Consider the following 27,063-nt stretch of genomic DNA (forward strand, 5'->3'; position numbering starts at 1 on the left):
ATCCTTTGCCTGGTCTTTTGCTCCTTTACCGTCTTACCCCAGTGACTGACAAAAAGTGCAAAAGGTAGTTGACTTTCAATACAAGGGATTGGGTATAGGGGCTGTATATAATTTTGCACAAACTCTCGAGTGAGCCAGACCATGGATTCTATTACCTCAGCATATACAGCACAGAGTAGGCAAACTGATTGAAACTCCTGTACCAAGGTGGCCCCATACCAGGCTCCTTTTTGATCCTACAACAGACTTGGCAGGACACCAAACATTTAATTGTGCATGACCAACAAGCCTGTTTATGTGTGCCAATCCAAGACATCAGAAGCAGAATGTTTGTGCAGTTCTCCCCTCTCGGGTTGACGGAGTTGCTCTGTTGTTCGATGGCAGTTGCTCTCCGTCTAACTTTTCCATTACCTGGTTTATATACTCCCATGACACATTAAATTCTTATAATGTGATTGATTTCCAGGTGTCAAAACAATAAAATTCAAACTCCGTTGACTTCTGGTATGCTGAGCATAGGTTTAACTAATTGGTTACATTCAAATTGTTGTGGTATTTTCCCGTCTACCATATTGTGGTAGAGCAATCTTGTCATGATGCCATGGAGCTGTACATCACTCAGCATACACAGCGATATGTGGCTGGGGTTTGAACACTAGAAGTAAACTCAGTCTAAAAGACTACACCAGACCCAGAGCACAACACAGACATGAACCCTTGAAGATGATAGATTCATCCTTCACTGATGCAACTATTAGATCACAGCCTGATATATCTATTATGGTCATTGCTACGACATGGAAGTCGAACCTCTCTGTTAATTAAACCAAATCCCCCGGAACAGCTCACTCGTAATCTGTTAAAATGTGAGTCAGTGACAGAGAACTCCTAATTTCCACTATTTAGAGAAAAGAACAATTTATTTTCCTAACTCTAATAGTGAACACTAAACAAAAACTACTTACAAATCCAAGCCCCTCTTTCTGTTAACTCCAACTCTTTACGAATGTTATTCCAATACCAACATTATTAAACGCTACATTAACTTAATCTCAAGACCACACAGTTCCTGTCTTCTCCACTGCCTTCAATCTTCTGTCTGACCTCCCTGGGTCTTTTTTTTCCTTTTTACTGCAAGAATGTTTACATGAAAAAGGTACGTTTTAATAGACAGTGTTTCCTAATTTCTTTGAGGGCAAGATGTTGGATGGGCAGTTAAGTCTTTGGCTTGACAGAGTTGCTCTGTTGTTCGATGGCAGTTGCTCTCCGTCTAACTTTTCAAATACCTGGTTTATATACTCCCATGACACATTAAATTCTTATAAAGTGATTGATTTCCAGGTGTCAAAACAATAAAATTCAAACTCAGTTGACTTCTGGTATGCTGAGCATAGGTTTAACTAATTGGTTACATTCAAGTTGTTGTCAAAACAACAATCAAAACTCTGGTATCCATTTAACAGCTAACTGTTTCATTTGGAACAGCCGACCTTTCGCTGTTAGCTGTGGCTGTACTTTAAATTCAGAAAAGCACTTTCTATCTTAAAGTGACCATACATTCTTTTTACTTTGTAACAGTCATGTCGAGCAATATTTACTCTTAATATATTATAAATAGTATTATTTTAAACTCTAAGCCTGAAAAATGGCATGCCTTTGCCTTCTCCTTGACCCAAACCCATAGTATGGCACCAAATAACACAAGTGAAGATGTCCTCCCTTCAGACAATTTCTGACTGGTGACTCCGACTGGTTATGCACGTGCCCCATTTCCATGCTACCTCTAAAATGCACTGATGGGTGCAAATCTGAGATCAAGAAATGATGTTCAGCATCATCAATTTATGTATGTCATCAGGTACTTGCAGTGATTGCCATAGCCCTCTGCCCTCCCTATCTTCACAACGTTTGTCTGGAGGACCTGCTCCTCTTCCTCCTCCTGTGGATAAAGGACCTCTTACTTCCCATTCATGTCCTGTACCAAGATTCCTGTCCTGCATCTAAGAACTTGTAGCATGCTCTTTTTGTTCAACCATTATGTTGACCCGACAGACTTTCCATTCGACTTCCAGCATCAGCTGCAATCCAGAATAAGCAAAGGCTAGTTTCAATAGTGTTTAATTTTCATACACTTGGACCCCCAGACACATTGCACAGTAAATGCAGTGCATTCAGTGATGAGCAGCTCAATGCTGTCATTCAAATCAGCAAGTATAAAGTTTCCATATTGCCTGCACTGGAAGAAGCATGAATTTCTGAATGTGTCTTTGGGCTTTCTGCCACTTATCTCCAATTATCTCTGCTGTAACATAAAGCAACATTGTGCCATTAAAAATTGACCATTCAAGGATGATGACACCAAAATTGGAAGAAGGTTACCTCAGATTACAACAGGATCTTAATCAGATGGGCCAATGGGATGAGGAGTGGCAGATGGAGTTTAATTTAGATGAATGCGAGGTGCTGCATTTTGGGAAAGCAAATCTTAGCAGGACTTATACACTTTATGGTAAGGTACGAGGGAGTGTTGCTGAACAAAGAGACCTTGGAGTGCAGGTTCATAGCTCCTTGAAAGTGGAGTCACAGGTAGATAGGACAGTGAAGAAGGCATTTGGTATGCTTTCTTTTATTGGTCAGAGTACTGAGTACAGGAGTTGGGAGGTCATGTTGCAGCTGTACAGGACATTGGTTCGGCCACTTTTGGAATATTGCGTGCAATTCTGCTCTCCTTCCTATTGGAAGGATATTGTGAAACTTGAAAGGGTTCAGAAAAGATTTACAAGGATTGTTGCCAGGGTTGGAGGATTTGAGCTATAGGGAGAGGCTGAATAGGCTGGGGCTGTTTCCCTGGAGCGTCAGAGGCTGAGGGGTGACCTCATAGAGGTTTATAAAATCATGAGGGGCATGGATAGGATAAGTAGACAAAGTCTTTTCCCTGGTGGGGAGGAGTCCAGAACTAGAGGACATAGGTTTAGGGTGAGAAGGGAAAGATATGAAAGAGACCTAAGGGGCAACGTTTTCACGCAGAGGGTGGTACGTATATGAATAGGCTGCCAGAGGAAATGGTGGAGGCTGGTACAATTGGAACTTGATGGGTATATGAATAGGAAGAGTTTGGAGGGATATGTGCCGAGTACTGGCAGGTGGGACTAAGTTGCGTTGGGATATCTGGTTGGCATGGTTGAGTTGGACGAAAGGGTCTGTTTCCGTGCTGTACATCTTTACAATTCTATGAATTGACTTGTGGACGGTCCATTCTTTCCTCACACTGGGAAAATAAGTAATTCTGTTTCAACCTGTTTTCTTTAAGACATGGGGATTGTTAGGAACACAGACAAGCATTTCTGTAGCTGTGTTCATTACTCCAGGATGGTATGTTGTCTCCCTGCTGCCAGAATCAAATACGTCTCTGAGTGGTTGCACAAAACTCTTAAGGGAAGGGTAAGCAGCCAGAGGTCATTGGGCACATTGATACCAATGACATAGGTAGAAAGAGAGATGAGGTCCTGCGGATTGAGTACAGGGAGTTAGGAAATAGGCTGAAAAGCAGGACCTCGAGGGTGGTAATCTCTGGATTACCACCAGTGCCACGTTCTAAAGAGGCTAGGAATAGAAAGACAGGGCAGATGAACATGTAGTGATGTAGCTGGTACAGGGGGTAGAGTTTCAGGTTCTTGGATCATTGAGACCTCTTTTGGGTCAGGGGTGACCTGTACAAGAGAGATGGGTTGCACCTAAACTGGAGGAAAACCAATATCCTCACTGTGAGGTTTGCTAATGCTATTCAGGAGGGTTTAAATTATAATGGGAGGGGATTGGCAACCACAGCGCTGTCAGCAAGTGGAGGGATTGAGGAAAAGATAGATGTTAGGACCAGTAAGTCAGAAAGGAAGGACAGGCATGGACAGTAAATTAACACATTGGAACTAATGGACTGAAGTGTGTTTATTTTAACACAAGAAGTATTATAGGTAATAGAAGTATGATGTTGTGGCCAATACAGAGACTTGGTTGAGAGAAGGATAGGACTGGCTGCTCAACGTTCCAGGGTTTCATTGTTTTGGATGAAAGAGAGAGAGAGAGAGAGAAAGAGAGAGAGAGAGAGAGAGAGAGAGACAAAGATAAAAGAGGTGGAGGAGTTGCATTACTAATGAAGGAAAATGTCACATCCATACTCAAAGAGGACATATTGGATAGCTCATCCACTGAGGCAATATGAGTAGAGCTTAAAAATAAGATGGGTGCAATCACTCTGATAGGATTATATGATCAGCCCCCAACAGCCACCAAGACATTGAGGAAAAAATAAGGAGGGAGATTATGGAAATATGCAATAATGACAGGGTTATCATAGGTGACTTTAACTTCCCCAGTGTTGACTGGGATTCCCTGAGACCAAGGGACTTAGCCGGGCCAGAATTTGTTAACTGCATCCAAGAGGGTTTCTTGAAGCAGTATGTGGAAACCCCAACATGCTGGACCGTGTATTGGCTAATGGACCTTGCCAGGTGACTGACCTTTTAGTGGAAGAGCATTTTGGAAACCGTGATCACAACTCCTTAAGTTTTAAGATAGCTATGAATAAGGATAAGTCAGGACCTTGCGGGAAAATACTAAATTGAGGGAGGGCAAATAACATCAGTATTAAGCAGGAGCTAGGGTGTATTAGTTGTGAGGAGTTGTTATCAGACAAGTCCACATTTGACATGTAGTTTAAAGACTTAATGATCAGAGTTCAGGACTGGCATGTTCCATTTAGGAGGAAGGTCAAGGATGGCAAAATAGGGGAACCTTAGATAACAAGAGAGGTTGTGTATTTAGTGAAAAGGGAAAAAGAGGCATTTGTAAGGTTAAGGAAGCTAAAACTGGACAAAGCCTATGAGGAATATAAAGAAAGCAGGGAATTAAGAGAGCAAAAAAGGGCCATGAATGACCTTGGCAGGTAGGGCTAAAGAAAATCCCAAGGCATTCTGCACATATATTAAGAACACAAGGATAACTAGGGAGAAGGTAGGACCACTCAAGGATAAAGGACAGAACTTGTGCTTGGAGGCAGAGGAGATGGGCAAGATCCTGAATGAGTCACTTTGTGTTGGTATTCAGCCAGGAGACGTATATAGAGAATAGTGAGGTGAGTGTGGAGCACGCGAAGATGCTAGGGTATTTTCAGATCAAGAAAGAAGTAGTGATGGGTTTCTTGAAGAGCATTATGTTGGATAAGTTCCCCAGGGCCTGATGGTATACACCCCAAGTTGTTGAGAGAGGCAAGAGAGGAGATTGCTGGGGCCTTGATCAAGATCTATGCATCCTTGCTCGCCACTGGACAGTCCTGGAGGACTGGTGAGTCGCAAATGTTGTTCCTCTGTTCATGAAGGGAAATAGGGATAATTCAGGAAACTATAGACCAGTGAGTCTCCCATCGATGGTTGGGAAGCTATTGGAGAGAATTCCCAGGGATGGGATTTACGCGCATTTCAAAAAACATGATTTAATCAGGGACAGTCAGCGTGGCATTGTAAGGGGCAAGTCATGTTTTACTAACTGTCATGGAATCCTTCAAAACATTTCAACAAGGTAGCCAAGAACCTAACTTTGCTAGTTGTTTCGAGCAGGTATAAAGTGGATATTCCACGAGTGATGCAGCTGGTCAAAACCCTTCGCTTTTAAACAAAACAGAATTACTTTGCAGAGTACCGAAAGAAACACAAACAAATGAGAACCGAATAGAGAATAACAATCTATCTGAAAACCCAACAGACTATCCCAACTTCATGATGCTGTTCCAAATTCCTGCAATAATCCACATAAATGCCCCTTGGCAAAAAAGGTAAAATCAAACACAGGAAAGAGAGAGTGAGAGAGATGGCAGAGAGATTCAGCATGGAATTCCTTCTTCCACGTAACTGTTTCTTTTGGATTCCCAGCTAACAACTGATCAGTTACTCTGAACAGCCAGAATGCTAAAAACCAAAACCAAAACAAACCAGAGAAAGCTGAACTGGGAGAACTGGCCACTCCCCTTTCACTGTACAAGTGTTTTTTTTTAAATAAAACTTAAAAGCCTTTTGCCTGAGACAGTACTTGTTAGCTATAATCAAATTGACCCTAAAGCCCATCTAAACCAGACACCCCAGAACCTTCGCATTTATGACCACCTTGAAAAAAACCCAAGGACAACATAACCTTGTTAAAGGAGCAACATCATCACACTAACTTGATTACATTTCTCAAGGAGGTGATGAAGGTGATCGATGAGGGTACAGCAGTAGTGTTGTCTACGTGGATATTAGTAAGGCTTTCAACAAAATCCCTCATAATCGGCTCATCCAGAAGTTTAAGATGCACGGGATCCACAGTGACTTGGCCACTTTGATTCAGAATTGATTTGCCCATGGAAGGCAGAAGTGGTGGAAGGGTGTTTTCTGCCTGGAGGTTCGTGACTCCTGGTGTTCTGCATGGATCTGGACTGAGATTTCTGCCATTTGTGATATAAATAAATGACTTGGATGAAAATGTAGATGGATGGGTTAGTAAGTTTGCAGATGACACAAATATTGGTGGAATTGTGAGAGTGTAGAAGATTGTCAAAGGACACAGCCAGATATAGATCAGTTGCAGAAATGGTGGAGAAATGGCAGATGGCGTTTAATCTGGGTAAGTGTGAGTAGCTGCACTTTGGAAGATCAAATATTCAGGAAATATGTACAGTTAATGGCAGAATCCTGAACAGCATTTATGCACAGAGGGATCTTGGGGTTTGCGTCCACAGCTCCCTGAAAGTGGCCACTCAAGTTGTTAGGATAATAAAAAAGATGTATGGCATGCTTGCCTTTATTGGTCAAGGAATTGAGTACAAGAGTCAGGATGTCATGCTGCAGCATTATTAGACTTTGGTTAGGCCAGGCTGAGATGCATTCAATTCTGGTCGTCGCATTACAGGAAGGATATGGAGGCTTTGAACAGGGTGCAGAAGAGGTTTACCAGAATGCTGCCTGGATTAGAGTGTATGAGTTATAAGGAGAGGCTAGAAAAATTTGGGTTGTTTTCTCTGAAGGCAGCAGAGGCTGAGGGGAGATTTGTTAGAAGTGTACAAATTTATGAAATGCGTACCGAGGATTGACGGTCAGAATATTTTTCCCAGAATTGAAATGTCCATTACTAGGGGGCATTCATTTAAGAGGGGGAAAGTTCAAATGAGATGGGAGGGCCAAGTCTTTTTATGCAGAGAGTGGTAGGGTCTGGAATTTGCTGCCAGGAGTGGTGGTGGAGACAGATCTGATAGGGGTGTTTAAGGGACTTTTAGATAAGCACATGTGTATGCAAGGACTGGAGGGATATAGACCAACAGTAGACAGAAGGGATTAGTTTAATTTGGCATCATGTTCAGCACAACGTCATGGGTTGAAGGGTCCATTCCTGTGCTGTGTACCGTTCTTTGTTCTATATCACAGCAGACAAAACCATAACATCTGACCTGCCACGCCTTTCTCGAAAATGCAACTTATAATGGTTATTTTGATAGTCATTTTGAAAAAGATGTAAAGCTTGTGACAGAAGACTGATAGAACCAGTTTAGTTTATGCATTTGCTAATGACTAGCTTCTGAAATTAAATTGTTAGTGAAATGCAGTCATGTGTGACTACTGTGTGACTTCATGTGAGTTCTGCTGGATGCAGCTGACGTATCTCTTTTCCCTTATCTTGTGGTGTTTTTGATTTAATTTATCTCCTGAAAGAGTAAACACTGTTTGTCTGTCCCTGATATTGTGCTGAGTGAATTTTACATTTCACCATTCATTTCACAAAGCTTTGAGATTGCCGATTGGCCACTCAAAAGGCTGTCTCACCCAACCAGTTCCAGATCGAAGGTAAAGTCCAATGTTCATCTTACTTCGTTGTGTTTGGAATTGTTTCTGCTGACTGCTCTGACTGTGGCTAAAAGCGATCTAAAATCAAGACTGACAGAATATTGCTGAATAATTGTCTTTCTTGTGAAAGAACACCAACCATTTCCAGTTGAGCAATGAACACAGAAGAAGGGGAGACAAGAGGCACAAATTATATAAGCTTGGATGAATTTAACATTTCCAAAGAGTGGGGATTTGTTTTACCGAATCCATTGGTATGTATCTGGTATTTCTATTGGTGTCAGGTATGAACTAAAATTTTCTGTTCTGCTTCTGTTCGTGAACTTCTGCAGACTTTCAGTGCACAATAGAAATAAATTTTGGAAAGAAGTACATGCAGGTTTATCTTCCAGAAATCTAGCAAGCATGAGAACAGGTAACACTGATGACATTCTTTCTTTGCGTATTTTCAGAGCGTTTTTACTTATTGTCCATTACATTAATCTGCAGCTAAATTTAGAGACAGGTGAATCACATTGAGAACCAACTACCAGTGCCACAAAAAACTTAACAGATTTCCAGTATTCATGTGTGCAGGATGTATGTCCAGCTGCAGCAACTGGTTCATCACATTTCAGAGCTGCAGCGGCAGGAGGACTAACTGTAATGCATCTGCAATTTTGAGATTGTCATGGACAGCACATTCACTGAGGTGGTCACATTGCAGATAAAGACTGAAAGACACAAATTAGATAGGTTCCAACCAGGAGAATAGAGGAAGGCAGGTAGTGTAGGGGTCCACTATGGCTGTCCTCTTCTGAAACAGAGATATGTTTTGAATGCAGTTGAGACCATGGGTTGCAGAATCTTCTGAGGGAAAAGCTGTGGAAATCATGTTCATGGCACCGTTGATAACTCTGGTGTGCAAGAGGGGAGGAAGAAGAATTGCAAGTCTATCGTGATCGGTGATTAAATAGTAGGGGGAACAGATAGTTGTTTCTATGGCTGCAAAAGACACTCCAGGATGATATATTTTAGTCTTTGATATGGAATGAAGGAAGTCTGTGAACAGCTACACGGAATTGAGAATTGTGAAGATGATCAGCCAGCAGTCGTGGTATGTATCAATGCCAACACCATAGGTTTAAAAAAGAGATGAGGTCCCACATACAGAATTTAGAGAATTAGGATGTAAATAACAACAACGTATGACCTCAAAGGTAGCAAGTGCAGGGTATGACCAATGCTATATGCTGGTGAGAGTAAAAATATCTGGATATTCTAGATGAACAAGTGCAAAAATGATGTCAGAGGGAGGCATTCAGATTCCCAGGGCATTGAGACCATTTCTACAAAAAGTGGGACCTGTATAAGCAGGGTGGGTTCCATCTGGGCAGAACAGGGATTGTGAGGTACTTGTTCGTGTTATTGAAGAAGATGAATCTGGAATGACAGGGCATTAGGAGCCTGGGTAGGGAGACAGAGGAGGGTGAAAAAAGGATAGAATGAAAAGACAAAGCTAAGAAAGAAAAGTGGAAGGCAGATGGAAACAAGGGACAGAAACAAACAGGGCCATAGTGCAAAATAAAGCTAAGATGACAAACAAAGTTAAAAAGACAATTCTAAAGGCTTTGAAGTGGAATTAATATAGCATTCATTATAACGTGGATGAATTAGTAGCACAAATAGATATAAATGGTTACAATATATGTACAATTACAGAGATGAATCTGCAGCAAGTGGAACTGAACATCCGGGGTATTCATTATGTGGAAAAGACAGACAATAAAGGAAGGGAGGTAGACTAGCATTGTTAGGAAGACAGATTTAGTGCAAGATTGAGGAAGGATACTGGCTTCAAAAATCCTGATGTACAATCTGTATGGCTGGAGATATGAAACACCAAAAGACTGAAAATGTCATTGAGGGTAGTTTACTGGTTCCCAAACAGTATTAGAAATGGAAGGGAACGCATTAAACAAGAACCGGATATGCATGCAATAAGGGTACAATTGTAATTTACTTCATGTGGTAGCTTTACTTTATACGTAGATTGGATGAACGCAACCAGCTATGGTATTGTGAAGGAGGATTTCATGGAATGTGTACGGAATGACTTTTTAGTCCAATACATTGAGGAACCAATGAACCAGAGAACAGGCTAAATTATAGGGTGGTAATGGTAGGGATTTTAAATTTCCAAACACAGATTGGGACTGCCATAGTATTAAGGGTTTAGATGGAGAGGAATTTAAGTGTGTACAAGAAAATTTTCTGATTCAATATGGATGGAGCTGCTAGAGAAGGTGCAAAACTTGACCTCCTCTTGGGAAATAAGGCAGGGCAAGTGACTGAGGTGTCAGTGGGGGAGCACTTCGGGGCCAGTGACCATAATTCTATTAGTTTTAAAATAGAGATGGAAAAGGATTGACAGCATCTGAAAGTTAAATTTTGACAGTATTAGGCAAGAACTTTCATAAGCTGATTGGGGGGGGGTGGATGTTCGCAGGTAAAGGGATAGTTGGAAAATGGGAAGCCTTCAAAAATTAGATAAAGAGACTCAGAGACAGTACGCTCCTGTTAGAGTGAAAGGCAAGGCTGGTTGGTGTAGGGAATGCTGGATGACGTGAGAAATGCAGAGATTGGTTAAGCAAAAGGAGGCATATGTCATATATATAGACACCTCCGCCCTCAGACCCCACCCCTCCAACCGTAACAAGGACAGAACGCCCCTGGTGCTCACCTTCCACCTTACCAACCTTCGCATAAACCAAATCATCCGCCGACATTTCCACCAAAGAGACCCCATCACCAGGAATATATTTCCCTCCCCACCCCTTTATGCCTTCCGCAAAGACCGTTCCCTCCATGACTACCTGGTCAGGTCCACGCCCCCCTACAACCCACCCTCCCATCCTGGCACTTACCCCTGCCACCGCAGGAACTGTAAAACCTGCACCCACACCTGCTCCCTCACCTCTATCCAAGGCCCTAAAGGAGCCTTCCACATCCATCAAAGTTTTACTTGCACATCCACTAATATCATTTATTGTATCCGTTCCTCCCGTTGCGGTCTCCTCTACATTGGGGAGACTGGGCACCTCCTAGCAGAGCGCTTTAGGGAACATCTCCGGGACACCCGCACCAATCAACCACACCGCCCAGTGGCCCAACATTTCAACTCCCCCTCCCACTCTGCCGAGGGCATGGAGGTCCTGGGCCTCCTTCACCGCCGCTCCCTCACCACCAGACGCCTGGAGGAAGAACGCCTCATCTTCTGCCTCGGAACACTTCAACCCCAGGGCATCAATGTGGACTTCAACAGTTTCCTCATTTCCCCTTCCCCCACCTCACCCTAGTTGCAAACTTCCAGGTCAGCACTGTCCCCATGACTTGTCCGGACTTGTCCTACCTGCCTATCTCCTTTTCCACCTATCCACTCCACCCTCTCCTCCCTGACCTATCACCTTCATACCCCCCCCCCCCCCCCACTCACCCATTGTACTCTATGCTACTTTCTCTCCACCTCCACCCTCCTCTAGCTTATCTCTCCACGCTTCAGGCTCACTGCCTTTATTCCTGATGAAGGGCTTTTGCCCGAAATGTCGATTTTGAAGCTCCTTGGATGCTGCCTGAACTGCTGTGCTCTTCCAGCACCACTAATCCAGAATATAGACAGGAGAGATCAAGTGACTCCTTAGAAGAGTATAAAAGCAGTAGGAGTATACTTAAGAGAGAAATCAGGAGGGCAAAAAGAGGACATGAGATAGCTTTGGCAAATAGGGTAAAGGAGAATCCAAAGGAATTCTATAAATACATTAAGGACAAAAGGGTAATTAGGGAGAGAATAGGGCATCTCAAAGATCAGCAAGATCGCTTATGTGTGGGACCGCAGGAGATGGGGGAGATACTGAATGAGTATTTTGCATCAGTGTTTACTGTGGAGAAGGACATGGAAGGTATAAAATGTGGGGAAATAGATGGTGACAGATTGAAAAAATATCCATATTGCAGAGGAGGAGCTGCTGGATGTCATAAAATACATAATACATACACAGGACCTGATCAGGTGTACCCTCGAACTCTGTGGGAAGTTGGGAAAGTAATTGCAGGGCCCTTGCTGAGATATTTTATCACTGATAGTCACAGGTGAGGTGTCGGAAGACTGGAGGTTGGCTAATGTGGTGTCACTATTTAAGAAAGGTGGTAAGGAAAAGCTAGGGAACTGTAGACCGGTGAGCCTGACATCAGTGGTGGGCAAGTTGTTGGAGGGAATCCTGAGGGACAGGATTTACATGTATTTGGAAAGGCAAGGACTGATTAGGGATAGTCAACATGGCTTTGTGCATAGGAAATTGTGTCTCACGAACTCGACTGAGTTTTTTGAAGAAGTAACAAAGAAGATTGATGAGGGCAGAGATGGACGTGATCTATATGGACTGCAGTAAGGCATTCGACAAGGCTCTTCATGGTAGACTGGTTAGCAAGTTTAGATTTCATGGAATATAGGGAGAACTAGCCATTTGGATACAGAACTGGATCAAAAGTAGAAGACAGAGGGTGGGTGATGGAAGGATGCTTTTCAGACTGGAGGCCTGTGACCAATAGTGTGCCCAAGGATCAATGCTGGGTTCAATGCTTTTCATATAAACGATTTGGATGTGAACATAGGAGGTACAGTTAGTAAGTTTGCAGATGACACCAAAGGTGGAGGTGTGGTAGACAGCGAAGAAGGCTACCTCAGAGTATAATGGGATCTTGATCAGATGGGCTACTGGGTCAAGGAGTGGCAGATGGAATTTAATTTAGTTCAATGTGAAATCCTGCATTTTGGAAAAGCAAATCAGGGCAGGACTTACACGCTTAATATTAAGGTCCTGGGGAGTGTTGCTGAACAAAAGACCTTGGAATGCAAGTTCACAGTTCCTTGAAAGTGGAGTCGCAGATGGATAGGAAAGTGAAGAAGGCATTCAGTATGCTTTGTGACGGACTAGGCCAGACCACTCAAAACATTCTTAAGCAGGCAGCCCAGACCATACCTTTGCTATTTGTTTCAGTAAGTGTACTGTGACAATTACCTGGAGTAAGTTTGCTAGGTTGACTACCAGTTTTGAGAACAAATAAAAGTTTATTCACAAAATTATGGAATGAAACACAAAGAACAGTATAAAGAAGACCCACAGACTTCAATCTATCCAATCTAGACTTAATTATGCTGTTTCGAAAAATACATGCAACAGTCCCAATAAACAAATGCTTAAACAGAGAGCAAAAATGAAACAAAAGCTTACAGGTCGAAGTTAGGAGAGAGAGTTTAGCAGCAAAAAGAGAAAATGCTGGAAAATCTCAGCAGGTCTGGCAGCATCTGTCAGGAGAGAAAAGAGCTGATGTTTCAAGTTTAACTGACCCTTTGTCAAAGCCAAGAGTTTAGCAGATTGTGTCCACACAGCTTCTGCTGCTGAACTGACTCAAGCAAGACTTCACCTTTTAGGACTGACCACTCCTCTTTCATTATACAGGTCACTTCTAAAACGTAAAAGCTTTGTCTGAAAGTCTCATCTATTTTCATAGAAACAAAAAGGCCTCTCAGTAAACTCTTCCATCTCTGTACCAAACCAGTCGTTTCGGAGCCTAGACTATTTTATGAATACTCTGAAAAAAAAACAAGGATATAATATCCTTGAGAAAGGAACAGCTTTTAGAAAAAAGGGCCCACTTTGTGACAGCTTTCCTTTATGGTCAGAGCATTGAGTATAGGAGTTGGGAGGTCATGTTGCAGCTGTACAGGACATTGGTCAGGCCAATTTTGGAATATTGTGTGCAATTCTGGTTTCCCTCCAATAGAAAGAATGTTATGAAACTTGAAAGGGTTCAGAAAAGATTTACAAGGATGTTGCCAGGATTGGCAAATGCTAGATGGAGAGACCGAATAGGCTGGGTCTGTTTTCCCTGGCACCTCTGAGACTAAGGGATGACATTATAAAGGTTTATAAAATCACGAGGGTCGTGGATAGGGTAAACAGACAAGGTATTTTCCCTGGGTTGGGAGAGCCAGAACTAGAGGGCATAGGTTTAGGGTGAGAGGGGAAAGATTCAAAAGGGACATAAGGGGAAACATTTTCATGCAAAGGATGGTGTAAGTATGGAATGAGCTGCCAGAGGAAGTGGTGGAGGCTGGTACAATTACAATATTTAACAGGCATCTGGATGGTTACATGAATAGGAAGGGTTCAAAGGGATATTTGTCAAATGCTAGCAAATGGAACTAGACTAATTTTGGATTTCTGGTCTGTATGGCCGAATTAGACCAAGGGGGCTGTTTTCATGCTGTCCATCTCTATGACTCTATTCTCGACTGGCTATTGTGCAATAAAAAAGGATTAATTAACAATCTTGTTGCGTGGAATCCCTCAGGGATAACTGACCATAATATTCAAGAATTCTTCATTCGGAATTTAGAAATTTATGAAATTCTAACAGGACTGGACAGGGTAAATCAATGAAGTATGTTCCCAAAGACCAGGCATTTCAAAACCACGGGGGACGGTCTTAGGATATGGAGTTGGCAATTTATAATTGAGATGAAATTAAATTTCTTCAGCCAGAGAGTGGTGAGCCTGTGGAATTGTCTGCCATAGGAAGTGGTTGTGGCCAAAACATTAAACGTTTTCAGGTTTTTTTAAGGCTAACGGAATCAAAGAGTCTGGGGAGAAAGTAGGAACAAGGTACTGAGATGGATGATCAGCCATTATTATAATGGATGGCAGTGCAAACTCAAAGAGCCAAATGGCCTACTCCTACTCCTATCTTGTATGTATCTAGTTTAAGACGAAGAGTGAAGTGATTGAATCCATAACTAAATCCCTAAATCTAAATGAAAAGAATTACAAAGGAATGAGGTGTGAATTGGCAAGGTTTGACTCAAAGAGAATCTCACTGAAAGGGTTGGATGGTTGATAAGCAGTTGTTCATAGTTAAAGAACATGCTCGTGAATTACAACAATTATTCATTCCTGTATGGTGCAAAATTAGAAGAGGAAAGGTGGAGATCCAAGATGGCAGCGATCTAAGAAGATTGCACTCCAGAGCTCCACATCGCGGGATGAATCTTCAACCCGCCCAACCCAGACTGTTGCGATGTCTTGGGACTCCGGAAGGATTGTGGAGTCCCAAGAAAATTCTAAAAGTTAACTTACCTGCATTTCCTGAAAAAGGGAGGAGGAACATCCGAGGCTGGGCCTGCGGCCCAGACTGCAGGGTCCTCAGAGTCGATTACTGTCCAGGTCCTGGTGAATGAACTCGCGAAATCTCGTGAGATGCTGGGGAAACAGATTGAAGAGAAGCTGTCCAATCTCTCTCATGCTGCAGAAGCATGAGCAGCAACTGGGAGACCTGTAGAGAAGGCCAGATGAGATGGAGTACAGGGTCACAGTGGTGGAAGCTGATGCCAGTTCATCCAAGGATAGGATCCAAGCCCTGGAGACACAGGTCTGTAACTTGCGCAACCAAGTGGATGATCTTGAGAATAGGGGCAGGAGAGAAAACATTCAGATCATCGGTCTGACTGAGGGTAAGGAAGGTGAGCGGTCTGCAGAATTTGTTGAGGATTGGCTGCTGAAATTCCTTGACTTGGAGGCTGGCATGAGAGGATTGAAGATAGAGAGGGCTCACTGGGTTGCAGCGCAGAGACCGGGTCTGGGTCAACGTCCTCGTCCTGGTGCAGTTCCATCATTACCTGGATAAGGAAAGAGTCATGAAGGCTTCCAGAGTCCAGGGGAAGGATTCAAAGTTCCCAATTTGAGAAGGTTCTAAGATCATGTTCTTTTAGGTCTTCTCAGCGGTGGTGATGCAGAAACAAAAATCTTACGATGGTGTCAAGAGAAGACTGAGGGAGCTTGGGGTTCAGTTCTCTCTGAGTTATCCAGCGGTGCTACAGTTCACCTTAGATGGATCCATGCATCTCTTTGTCACGTTGAAGAAGTCAAGAGTCTTTGTGGACAAATTAACCTAGTTTGAACAATTTTAGTATGTATAAATAGCATTGCTTGGCTATGTCTTTATTGTTTTGTACAAGAAACGGAGGAAGTTTGGCTGGAGCTTCATTTTTCAATTTTTTTTCTACTGATAATAATTTGGTTTAAACTATGTTTGGCAGCAGCTGAGATGTATATTTTCAATTTCTAAGTTAGGATATACCAAAGGATGGGTGGGGTATTTATTCCTTCTTTTAAAAAAATGCTTTTTAAATTCATATTGGTATTCTCAGATGTGTTTACTCCTTTCTGCTTGTGTTTGCAGTGCGGCTCTAGCTGGGAGAAGTGAAGGTGTCTGGGATGGTTAGATGCCTACTTATGGGCAGTTTGGGATGGGTAGTTGCCCCGTCTGGGCTGCTGGCGCTTTATATATTGGCTTTTCTTTTGGTTTTCGTTGTCTTTAATTTTTAATAGTTTTGTAGGTTTGTTAAATGCAGTGGTTTTGGTTAATGTAGTTTTTATATTTGGTGGATCATGTGACACTAAGGCGCAGCGATTTGTGGTTCGGGTTCCTCCTTTCTGGAATTTAAATGTTATTGCAGAAGGTTATAGCTAATGACTTGATTAAATGGTGTACCTGGAATATCAAGGAAAGTCACAGACCAATTAAGAGGAAGAAGGTACTTTTGAGTATGAGAAAGGAGAAGGTGGACATTGCTTTGTTACAGGAGATACACTTGGATGACAAGGAGCATCTGAAATTACAGCAGAATGGCTTTAACCGAGTTTATTTTTTATCATTTAATACCAGAAGTAGGGAATTTGGCTCTATTGGTCAGGAAGAATCTCCCATTTAAGTTGTTAAAGTGTGTTAAAGACACAAGTAGGAGATTTGTAATTCTTAAAGCCTAGATAAATGGGGAAGAATATGGTGTTTTAAATACTTATTGCCCTCCAGCTCATCCCCTTAAATTTTTAGTAGATGCTTTTTCTAAGTCTTAAGTCCTGGGACATCATTATAGGGGGAGATTTTAACTGTCTCATGGATCCCACAGTAGACAGGTTGCCCAAAGGTCCCTCGATACCCTCTGCACAAAGTAAACAGTTAGCGGATCTGTGTGGGGAGATGGGTTTGATGGACGTCTGGAGGCTACTCCACCTTACAAGCCGGGATTTTACATTTTTCTTCAATCCGCACATGGTGTCACACTAGGATTGACTTTTTTCTGACCCCTGAGGTAACCCTGGATTTGGTGGCATCTTGTACGATTGGTAATATTACCATCTCTGATCATGCTCCAGTGTACTTTATGGTTAAGATTAAGGATGTTACAGTGGGTTCATGGCACTGGCAAATGGATCCCTTTATCCTCAAAGATAATAGTTTGTGGAGTATTTCTCTAGTGAATTTCGGGCATTCCTAGACATCAACTTAGGCTCAGTTGGTAGTTCATCTATCTTTTGGGAAACTGCCAAAGCATATGCTAGGGGTTAGTGAGTTTTGAGAAGATTTGTCGCTCAAGTTGAGGTTCTGGTTGTAGGTTTGCTTGCTGAGCTGGAAGGTTCATTTTCAGACATTTTGTCACCATACTAGCTAACATCTTCAGTGAGTCTCCGGACGAAGCGCTGCTGGTGTTTCCTGCTTTCTATTTATATGTTTTGGTTTCCTTGAGTTGGAGATGTAATTTCCTGGGGTGATGTCAGTTCCTACAGTGAAGTCATTCTCTGTTCTTTTTCTCAAGGGTTGGCAAATGGGGTCCAAGTTAATGTGTTTGTTGATAGAGTTTCAGTTGGAATGCCATGCTTCTAGGAATTCTCATGTGATACAATCAGTGCAGGCCTCAAAGATAGATAAGACTCATGAGGCTCTAAGGGAGATTATTCTGCTGGAGGAGTTTAGAAACTCACTTACAGAGATGATAAGAATTCACGTGGAGGAACAGAAAGTTCAGGAAGTGAGAAGGGCAGCTGAATTAGCAGATGAATACATGTTGGTGCAAAAAACAAGCTTTCAGCCAGAATTTTGTCCTCTGAGGGAGAGAAGTTAGGAGAAGGGGAGATCCTACACTATGAAACAAAGAGTAGAGAACACTGGTTCTTTTCCAAGAATCAGGTTGTGACTAATAGGGTACCACAAGGATCAATGCTTGAACCTCAGCTATTTACATGATTTTAAATTACCCTGGACAGGGGAACCAAATGAAATATTTCCAAATGTGCTCATGACATAGACCACATGGAATTGAGAGTCGTGAAGGGGTTATGTGGAGGCTTCAAGGTGGTTTAGACAAGTTGAGTAAGTGGGTAAAAAATGGCAGATGCAGTACAATGTGGCTAAATGTGAAGTCATACACTTTGGTGTGAAAAACAACAAGTTGGAGTATTATTTAAATGGTGATATATTAGTGAGTGTGTACAAAGAGATCTGGGTGTCCTTGTACTCCAGTCAATGAAAATAGGCAGTTTCAGCAAGCAATTACTGTCACAAAGCGGGTCCTTTTTTCTAAAAACTGTTCCTTTTCTCAAGGATACTGTGTCCTTGGTCTTTTTTCAGAGGGGTCGTAAACCACTCAGGCTCTGAATTGACTGGTTTGGTAGAGAGATGAAAGGCTTTTTTGTTGAAATGTAAACAGATGAGACTTTAGGCCAAAGCTTATGCTTTAGAAGTGACCTGTATAATGAAAGGAGAGTGGTCAGTTCTAGAAACTGGAGTTTTGTTTGAGTCAATTCAGCCATGAAGCTGTGGTGAAACAGGCTGCTAAACTCTCTCTTTCCTTCTGCCCTTCTAACTTCGACCTGTGAGTTCTGTAGGTGTTCCTTATTCTGTTCTTTGTGTTTCATTCTGTAATTTTGTGAATAAAGTTTTGTCTGTTTTAAAACCTGGTAGTCAACCTAGCTAACTTATTCTGGGTAATTTTCACTGTACACTTACTGAAACAAATAGCAAAGGTATGGTCTGGGCTGCCTGTTTAAGAATGTTTTGAGTGGTCTGGCCTTGTCTGTAACATTAGGAAGGCAGATGTTTTGTTGGTATCATTGCAAGGGGATTTGAGTTCAGTAATAAGGATATCTCCTTGCACTTACACAATATTTATGCCAATCTTTCCAATCCTTCCTCTTATTCATTTCCAAAGCTCTTGCTCACAATAAGGGTTCAGGAGAGGGAAGCAACAAGTGGAAGATTTGAAAGCAGAAGGTTCAACAAGAGGAAATATTGGAAGAATTGACATATAAGTGGGGAAGGCAGCAGCAGAAGACATTGTAAGCTTGAAAAGTCAGCAACAAGGGGATGGGTCAGGCATGGGAGAGGCTGCAAGTTCCAAGGGTTGACAGTGAGAGGTTGGGGCAAGGAGCTTGGGTTTGTGATGAGTGAGAAGTTCAAGCAGAGGGCTAGGTGGCAAGAAGGTAAGGAGAAAACTATCATACTTCTTTTATATTTTAAAATGTATTTTATTTTAAAGCTTAGTTTATTCATCAATCTAAGAATTTTGCAATTTAGAGTACTTTACGTTCAGTGCAGAGTGTTACATACTTTTTCTGATGAGAAAGGTGCGAACTATAGTTTTTCCATTTTTGTCAGGAGGATAATCTGATTCACTTAAAGTTGCATTTCTCAGGAGTATTGCTACAACTTTGGGTGATACTGATTTGTTTAAAACTATATCAATACAAAGAGGCCACACTCTCTTGACCTGTGAAACTACAAATATGTCACTTTGATCTCATCAATTTATTTGTTTAATTTAATGCCGAATGAAACTATACTTGTACTGTAGTCAATGTTTTGTGTTTCAGATAAATTTCAAAGTGAGCTACTGTAAAAACTCCAGTTGCTTGAAAACTTGCTAAAATCATAACCTTGCTACTTTTTTCAATTAATTAAAATCTTATGCATTAAAATTGCTTACCTTCAACTTCCTGGGGTTTATCATTGGCCAGAAACTGAACTGGACAGGCCATTTAAATACTGTGGCTACAAGAGCAGGTCAGTTGCCTGGAATTCGGGAGCAAGTAACTCAACTCCAGTTCCGCAGGGTCTATCCACCAACATAAGGCACAAGTTGGGAGAATGCCAGAGCACTTTTCACTCCCCTGGATAAATGATTCTCCAACAACACTCAAGAAGCTTGTCTCCATCCGTGGCAAAGTGGCCAACTGACTGCCAGAACTGCCAACTTTAGCATTTACTTCCTTTATCATCAGTGGACAGAGGTAGCAGTGTATATAAATGAATTGCAGTTACTTATTAAGGCTCCTCAGCAACACCTTCCAAAGCCACGATCTCCACCACCTTGAAGAACAACGGCAGCAGACATATGGGCACACAAGCAGTTGCAGGTTCCCATCCGAAATACATGCAGTCCTGATTTGCAACAATTTCACTGTTCCTTTAATGTCCCTGGATATAACCCTGGAATTCCCTTCCTGACAAACTTGTGAGTGTTCCTACAGCCAAAGGACTGTGGCTGTCCAAAAAGGCAGGCTCCTCACCATCTTCAAAGCATTTCAGGAAAGGTCTAGCCAGTGATGTCAACATTCCGTGAAAGAAAAATGAAATCTCGAGCAACTTTAATTAAACAATATTTCATATGAGGCCCAACTTCAAACATGTATTTTCCCGTCTCTATGAGATCAACTTGGAAGATGCTATTTTAAATAAATCATGTGTACTAAGCCCCAGTAATACCCATTTAACCTGACAAGAGTTGACAATTTAGGGCATCATGGAGTGGTTACCTTTCAGAAGGAATCAGTTTGGTCTTTTCAATTCAAGTCGACTCTTGCTACAGCAATTTAGATTGTCACAATCTACTGCTCTTTCCTTTTGAACCAATACTTTTTCCAATTCAGGAGCTTATCCAATTTCCTTTTCAAGGCGACAGCTGTACCTACCGATATAACCCTATCAGGCAGTGCATTCTGGATAACTGAACTAAAAAAGGAATAGTTTTGCCCGATCTATTTTACTCAGATCCCTCATGATTTTGGACACTTCTGTCAAGCCTCTATTTTCTGTTCTTGAACCACCTCAAAATCTATCCACATAATTCATCAGGACCATTATCCCAACTAAACTACTGTTATGAAGTTGAAGGTGTGGACTGTACTTTCAAGAGAGAGTGAATGCTATTCGGAACTGAGAGCTTATAAGCAACTGTGATATGACTAGATAGCAATCTCAGAGTGCATTAGAAAATTGAAAATATGTAACATCTGGCTGTGAAATGGATACCTGAGTTGATTGCTGTTTTGACAACAATTCAAATTAACCAATCAATTTAAATTATGCCCCAGGATACTAAAACTGAATTGAGTTTCAATTTACTGTTTTGCCAACATTGAACCAATGAGACGATCTGATGTTGGGGATATAAAAAAGGCAGGCATTTTGAAAAGTGGAGACAAAGCAACTGCCATTGACACAGATCCAAGAAGTTAGGAAACATTCTCTATCAAAGGTACCTTTTCATATGAAACATATTCAGAGTAATAAGAAAGAAGACGACCCAGGGAGATCTTCAGCCAGAAGAAGACAGACACTGAAGACGACAGTCACTGCATGGTTTTGAAATTAAGTCGATGTAATTTTAATAAGTATCTTATTGGAACAGCATATTGTTGGAGGCAGGTAATAAGCAGTTAAGAGAAGGGGGGCTTAGAGTTGTGAATAGTTGTTGTTTAATGTTCACTTTTAGAGTTAAAGAATAAATTGATTTTATTTTCTTTATTTAGTGAAATTTGGGAATTCTCTGTCACTCATATTTTAACAGATTATGAGGCAAGGTGAGCTTTTCTGGATGTTTGGTTTAATTAAAAGAAGGGTTCACAGCTTTGTTGTAACACTACTCAAAGAAAAGAAACTTGAGACCAGAATGTGTCATACATTAAGAAACAGAGTGAAGAGCCAAATGGACCCTTCATTGCATTTCAGATCATGTTTTTTGTAAGAATGTAAATAACTTAGGAACTTCATAAACTCAGATATTACTTGTATTAACTTAGACTTTGGAAAGTGGCATTGATTCCTCTGGGGAACATTGAAAAGTAAGCAACAAAATTAATTTATCAGAAAACACATGTGACAATGTTTAGCACAAATATATTTTTTACAAAAATTATGTTTGATTCACTTGCTGAGTAACTATCTTCTTCTCAACAGTCTGACCTACCAAAAATGTACCAACCTTGGATGGAGATTGCAAACAACTTAACCCATTTGATTGAACATCATCAGCTTCGTTGTGAAGTAAACAACGTAGGTTTTTCATTTACAACTCTTACAATGCATGAATGTGACCAGAGGAGAAAGTGAGGTCTGCAGATGCTGGAGATCAAAGTTGAAACTTTATTGCTGGAACAGCACAGCAGGTCAGGCAGCATCCAGGGAACAGGAGATTCGACGTTTCGGGCACAGGCCCTTCTTCAGGGCCTGTGAATGTGACCAGAGGTCACATGAATGTGACCAGAGGCTTACGTGGCCTCAGCAATACATCTCTGCTTTTGTAATCCAACCCTCTTAAAATGAATGCTAATATTGTATTTGCCTTCCTAACTGCCAAATGAACTTACATGTTAACCTTAAGAGAGTCCTGAACTAGGACCCCCAAGTCTCCTTATGCTTCAGATTTCCAAAGCCTTTCCACATTTAGAAAATAATTCACACCCCTGATCTTCCTACCAAAGTACATAAGTTCACACTTTCCCACATTGTAGACCATATACAGTATTGCTTATTTGTCCACTCTCCTAGCTTTTCCAACTCCTTTTGCAGCCACTCGGCTTCCTCAACACGCCCATCCCTCCACCTATATTTGTGTCATCTGTAAATGTAGCACCAATGTCCTCAGTTTTTATCATCCAGCTTGTTAACGTATAATGTGTACAAGTGCAGTCCCAACACTGACCCTGTGAAACTCCACAAGTCACCAGCTGCTATCCTGAGAAAGACCCCTTTATCCCCTCTCTGTGCCTTCTGCCAGTCAGCTGATCCTATATCCGTACCAGTACCTTCCCCTGACATCATGGGCTATCATTTTATTTTGCAGCCTCCTGTGCAGGATTTTGTCAAAAGCCTTCTGACAATTCAAACAGATGATGTGCACTGGTCCTCCTTTGTCTGCTAACTCCTCAAAGAATTCCAACAGATTTGTCAGGCATGACCTTCCCTCGGTAAAGCTGTGCTGACACAGCCCTATTTTACCATGCACAACCAAGTACCCTGCAATCACATCCTTAATAATGGACTCTAAAATCTTTGGTCGATTAGTGCATTGGTGATGACCATAAGACACATTATGTATTACGCACATTTGGTGAGGAGGTTCCTGTTGCAGTGGAATTCCTGACTCCTTCCTTTGCAACATTTCCTTTGCAACTAAAGCATCCTTTCTAGTTTGAGTCATAGAGATGTACAGCACGGAAAAAGACCCTTCAGTCCAACTCGTCCATGCCGACCAGATATCCCAGCCTAATCTAGTCCCACTTGCCAGCACCTGGCCCATATCCCTCCAAATCCTTTGAAGTCCCCAGGGATGATAATTTTTCATCCTTAGGACTGTTTGTGAGTATGGCATCCAAGGTGGAGTTGGAGCCTTCTTTTGAGTCACCTCGAGCATCACGAGTTGGAGTATAGGCACTCTTGACTGTTGCCCGCTGGTTCTTAGCAAGCTGCAGCAGGAGAGGCATCAGGTAATCATTGAAACTAACAGGAAGTTCCAAGAGTCGGTTGATGAATTCATTCTTGATAGTGAGTCCATTTCCATGCATCCTGGATTGATTCTTGGATTTCCCTCTTCAGACGAAGGTGTAACCACCACCATCTTCCCCCAACTGCCTTTCATCTGCTCTTTGAGTCTCCTGCAGGTCAAAAATCTCAATGTTGAAGTGCCCGAGTTCATGAGCAACAAGGGTAATTCTTTGTTCTGGATGATTGTTTTGCTCATTTCCTATGAGGGTCTGTACATTCCAGGTTCCGAGGTTGAGTTTGACTTTGGTTTTCAGACAGCAGGTGGTTGAGCCTGCTGAATAAAGTTTCCCAGTGAGGTTAGTGATGGAACAGGGTATTTTGAACGCATCTTGTCTTGCCCCCTTCCCCATATGGGGTGAGCAGTCTGTGTCCTGAAGAGGGCTGCTCAGTTGTGAAGAAGGCTGTCGGAATGCTTTCCTGTTCTTAGCCCAAGTGTGAAATGACTAAGTCAAACTCTACCATGTGTGTGTGTCGCCCTGAAGCTCAGGACTTCCAGATGTCACAATCCTGTCCCTGTCACCTCTTGTTGTTAGCGTAGGGCTTGTGTTGTGTGTGCTGGGGTGTTGAATTCCTCTCAGTAGATGCCTTGTGCCAAACAATTTTTTTTTAACATGGTAATGCTATTGCACATAGCATACACGTGGTGCTTGATAGCAGATAGATCCAGTCCAGTGGCAAGGAGTTCTCGACAACTGGAGATTTCCCGACTGCTGCAGCCTTCATCTGCTGTTGCTGTCATGATAACATATGAATATCTTGCACTGGGGATTGCTGGTGAGGGCTTATTTTGGATTGCAATTTGTTTGGTTCCTCTCCTTTGACCTTACCATCATGGGTGGTTCTGCCAGGAGTTACAAACTCCTGATGGCATCACTATCGGGATCAACAAAATGCTCAAGCTTCTCCTGTGTAGCAAGGTAGCAATTTGAAAAAAAGGAATTAGCTATAAAAATCCTATGTAAAAGGTTAAAATTCACACAACACCAGGTTATAGTCCAACAGGTTCAATTGGAAGCACACTAGCTTTCGGAGCAATGTTCCTCTACCACCTGATTAAGGAGCGTCGCTCGGAAAGCTAGTGTGTTTCCAATTAAACCTATTGGACTATAACCTTGTGTTGTGTGATTTTTAACTTTGTATACCCCAGTCTAACACCGGCATCTCCAAATTATGTAAAAGGTGTTTTGGTAGAACCATAGAAATGATACAGCACAGGAGGAGATGTTTTGGATCATCTTGTCCATGCTTACCCAAAGGCACAAGATGCCCTTTCTAATCACATCTTCATGATGTGGCCCATAGCTCTGCAGCTTACAACCCTTAAGGTGCAGATCAAGGTACTTTTTGAGAGTTTCTGCCTCCACCAGTAACTCAGGCAGTGAAGTTCAGACACCCACCACCCTCTGCATAAAAGAGTTTATCATCACATCTCTTGTAATTCTTCTACTATTTCACTTAAATCTATAACCCCTGGTTTTATGAACTCACTGCCAAGGGTAAGAAGTTTCTTCTGTCTACTCTATCTCTACCCCTCACAGTCTGTATACCTCAGTCATGTCACCCCTCAACCTTCTCTGTTTATGGAAAACAACCCCAACCTCCATTCTCTCCTTACAGCTACAATTCTTTAGTCCTGGTGATATTCTGATAAATCTCTCTGCGATCTCTCCAGATTAATTACATCCTTTCTGTAAAGTGGTGACCAGAACTGCACACAATACTCCAGTTGTTGCCTCAACAGTGCCTTGGACAGTTTCATCATTCTATCCTACTTTTGTATTCTATACCTCTGCCAACGAAGGTGACCTTTCTAAATGCATTCTTTGCAATCTTATCTATCTTACGACCTATGCATTTACACACCAAGATCTCTCACTTTATCGACACCTCTCAATACATTTCCATTTATTGTCTATTCCCTTATACTATTTGAATGCATTACCTCACACGAGATCAAATGGGTCAATGGGCTGACAAATGGCAGGCGGAGTTCAATCTGGATAAATTTATGGTAGGGCCTTGGGTCATGTCGTAGAACAGAGGCAACTAAGTTTCAGATACATAATTATTTGAAGTTTGCGTCACATATAGATAGGGTGGTTAAAATGACGTTTGGCACATTTGCCTTCATTGCCCAGTCCTTCAAGCATAAGAATTGGGATGTCATGAACAGGACATTGGTGAGGCCTCTTCTGGAATACTATATCCAGTTCTGGCTGCCCAATTTTAGGAAGGACATTACTAAACTGGGGAGGGTTCAGAAGTGATTCATCACAATGTTGCCGGGTAAGAAGTTTTGAACTGTAAAGAAAAGCTGGGATTATTTCACTGGAGCATGTTAGGTTCAGAGCTGACCTTATGGAAGTTTATAGAATTATGAGGGGTTATAAATAGGGTTAATTGCAGATGTCTTTTCCCTAGGATGGGAAATTTCAAGACTAGAAGGCACGTTTTTCAGGTGAGGGGAGAGAGGTTTAAAAACTTTTTACAGAAGGCGGTTTGCATGTGGAATGAACTTCCTGAGGAAGTGGTTCGTGGATGTGGGCACAATTACAACATTTAAAAGACATTTGGATAAGTACATAGATAGGAGAGGTTTGGAGGTGTATGAGTGAGGAGCAGGCAGGTGGGACTAGTTTAGTTTGAGATTATGTTCAGCATGGACTGGTTGGACTGAAGGGTCTGTTTCCATGCTGTATGACTCTACGACTTCAAGTCATAGAGGTGTACAGCATGGAAACAGACCCTTCAGTCCAACTTGTCCATGCCAACCTGCACTCCAAGGTCTCTGTGCTCAGCAACACTCACCAGGACTTTACCATTAAGTGTATAAGTCCTGCTCTGATTTGGTTTTCCAAAATGCAGTACCTCGTATTTTCTTCACTGCCCACTACACCTCTAATTTTGGTGTCATCTGCAAACTTACTAACTATACCTTCTACATTCACATGCAAATAATTTATATAAATTATGAAAAGCAGTGGACCCAGCACCAATCCTTATGGCACAGTACTGATCATAGGCCACCAGTCTGAAAGGCTACCCTCCACCACCCTCTGTCTTCAACCTTTGAGCTCGTTCTGTTTCCAAATGGTTAAATCTCCTTGTATTCCATGTGACCTAACCTTGCTAACCAATCTACCATGAGTGATCTTGTTGAATTCCTTGCTGAAGTCGATACAGATCACGTCCACCGCACTGCTTTCAGCAATCCTCTTTGTTACTTAGTCATAGAGTTGTACAGATGGAAACAGACCCTTCAGTACAACTTCTTCAAAATTACTCAAGTTAGTAATACATGATTTCCCACACAGAAAGCCATGTTGACTGTCCCTAAACAGGCCTTCCCTTTTCAAAATTATGTAAATCCTGTCCCTCAGGTTGCCCTCCAAAAACTTGCCCACCATCAATGTCAGGTTCACTGGTCTACAGTTCCCTAGCTTTTCCTTACCACCTTCCTTAAATAATGGCACCATGTTAGCCAACTTCCAGTCTT

At 41.9% G+C, this 27,063-nt stretch overlaps 1 protein-coding gene across 3 annotated transcripts in view; it reads left to right on the forward strand.

The window, feature by feature from the left end:
• Positions 1–7,872: 7,872 nt before the first annotated feature.
• Positions 7,873–27,063, forward strand: part of ido1 (indoleamine 2,3-dioxygenase 1) — a 55,604-nt gene continuing 36,413 nt past the window's right edge. For 2 of the 3 annotated variants that reach the window (XM_043681474.2, XM_087984392.1), the window contains exons 1-2: positions 7,874–8,122; positions 21,981–22,076. In XM_043681474.2, the coding sequence (XP_043537409.1) occupies positions 8,024–8,122; positions 21,981–22,076 (195 nt within the window). In that variant the 5' untranslated portion in view covers positions 7,874–8,023. Of the gene's footprint in view, positions 8,123–21,980; positions 22,077–27,063 lie in introns of all 3 variants that reach the window. The other variant, XM_043681475.2, reaches the window with a different exon arrangement.

The sequence above is a fragment of the Chiloscyllium plagiosum genome, unplaced genomic scaffold (assembly GCF_037043375.1).
Source record: "Chiloscyllium plagiosum isolate Xiang-an unplaced genomic scaffold, Cpla_swu_hap1 HiC_scaffold_48, whole genome shotgun sequence".
Lineage (NCBI taxonomy): Eukaryota > Metazoa > Chordata > Chondrichthyes > Orectolobiformes > Hemiscylliidae > Chiloscyllium > Chiloscyllium plagiosum.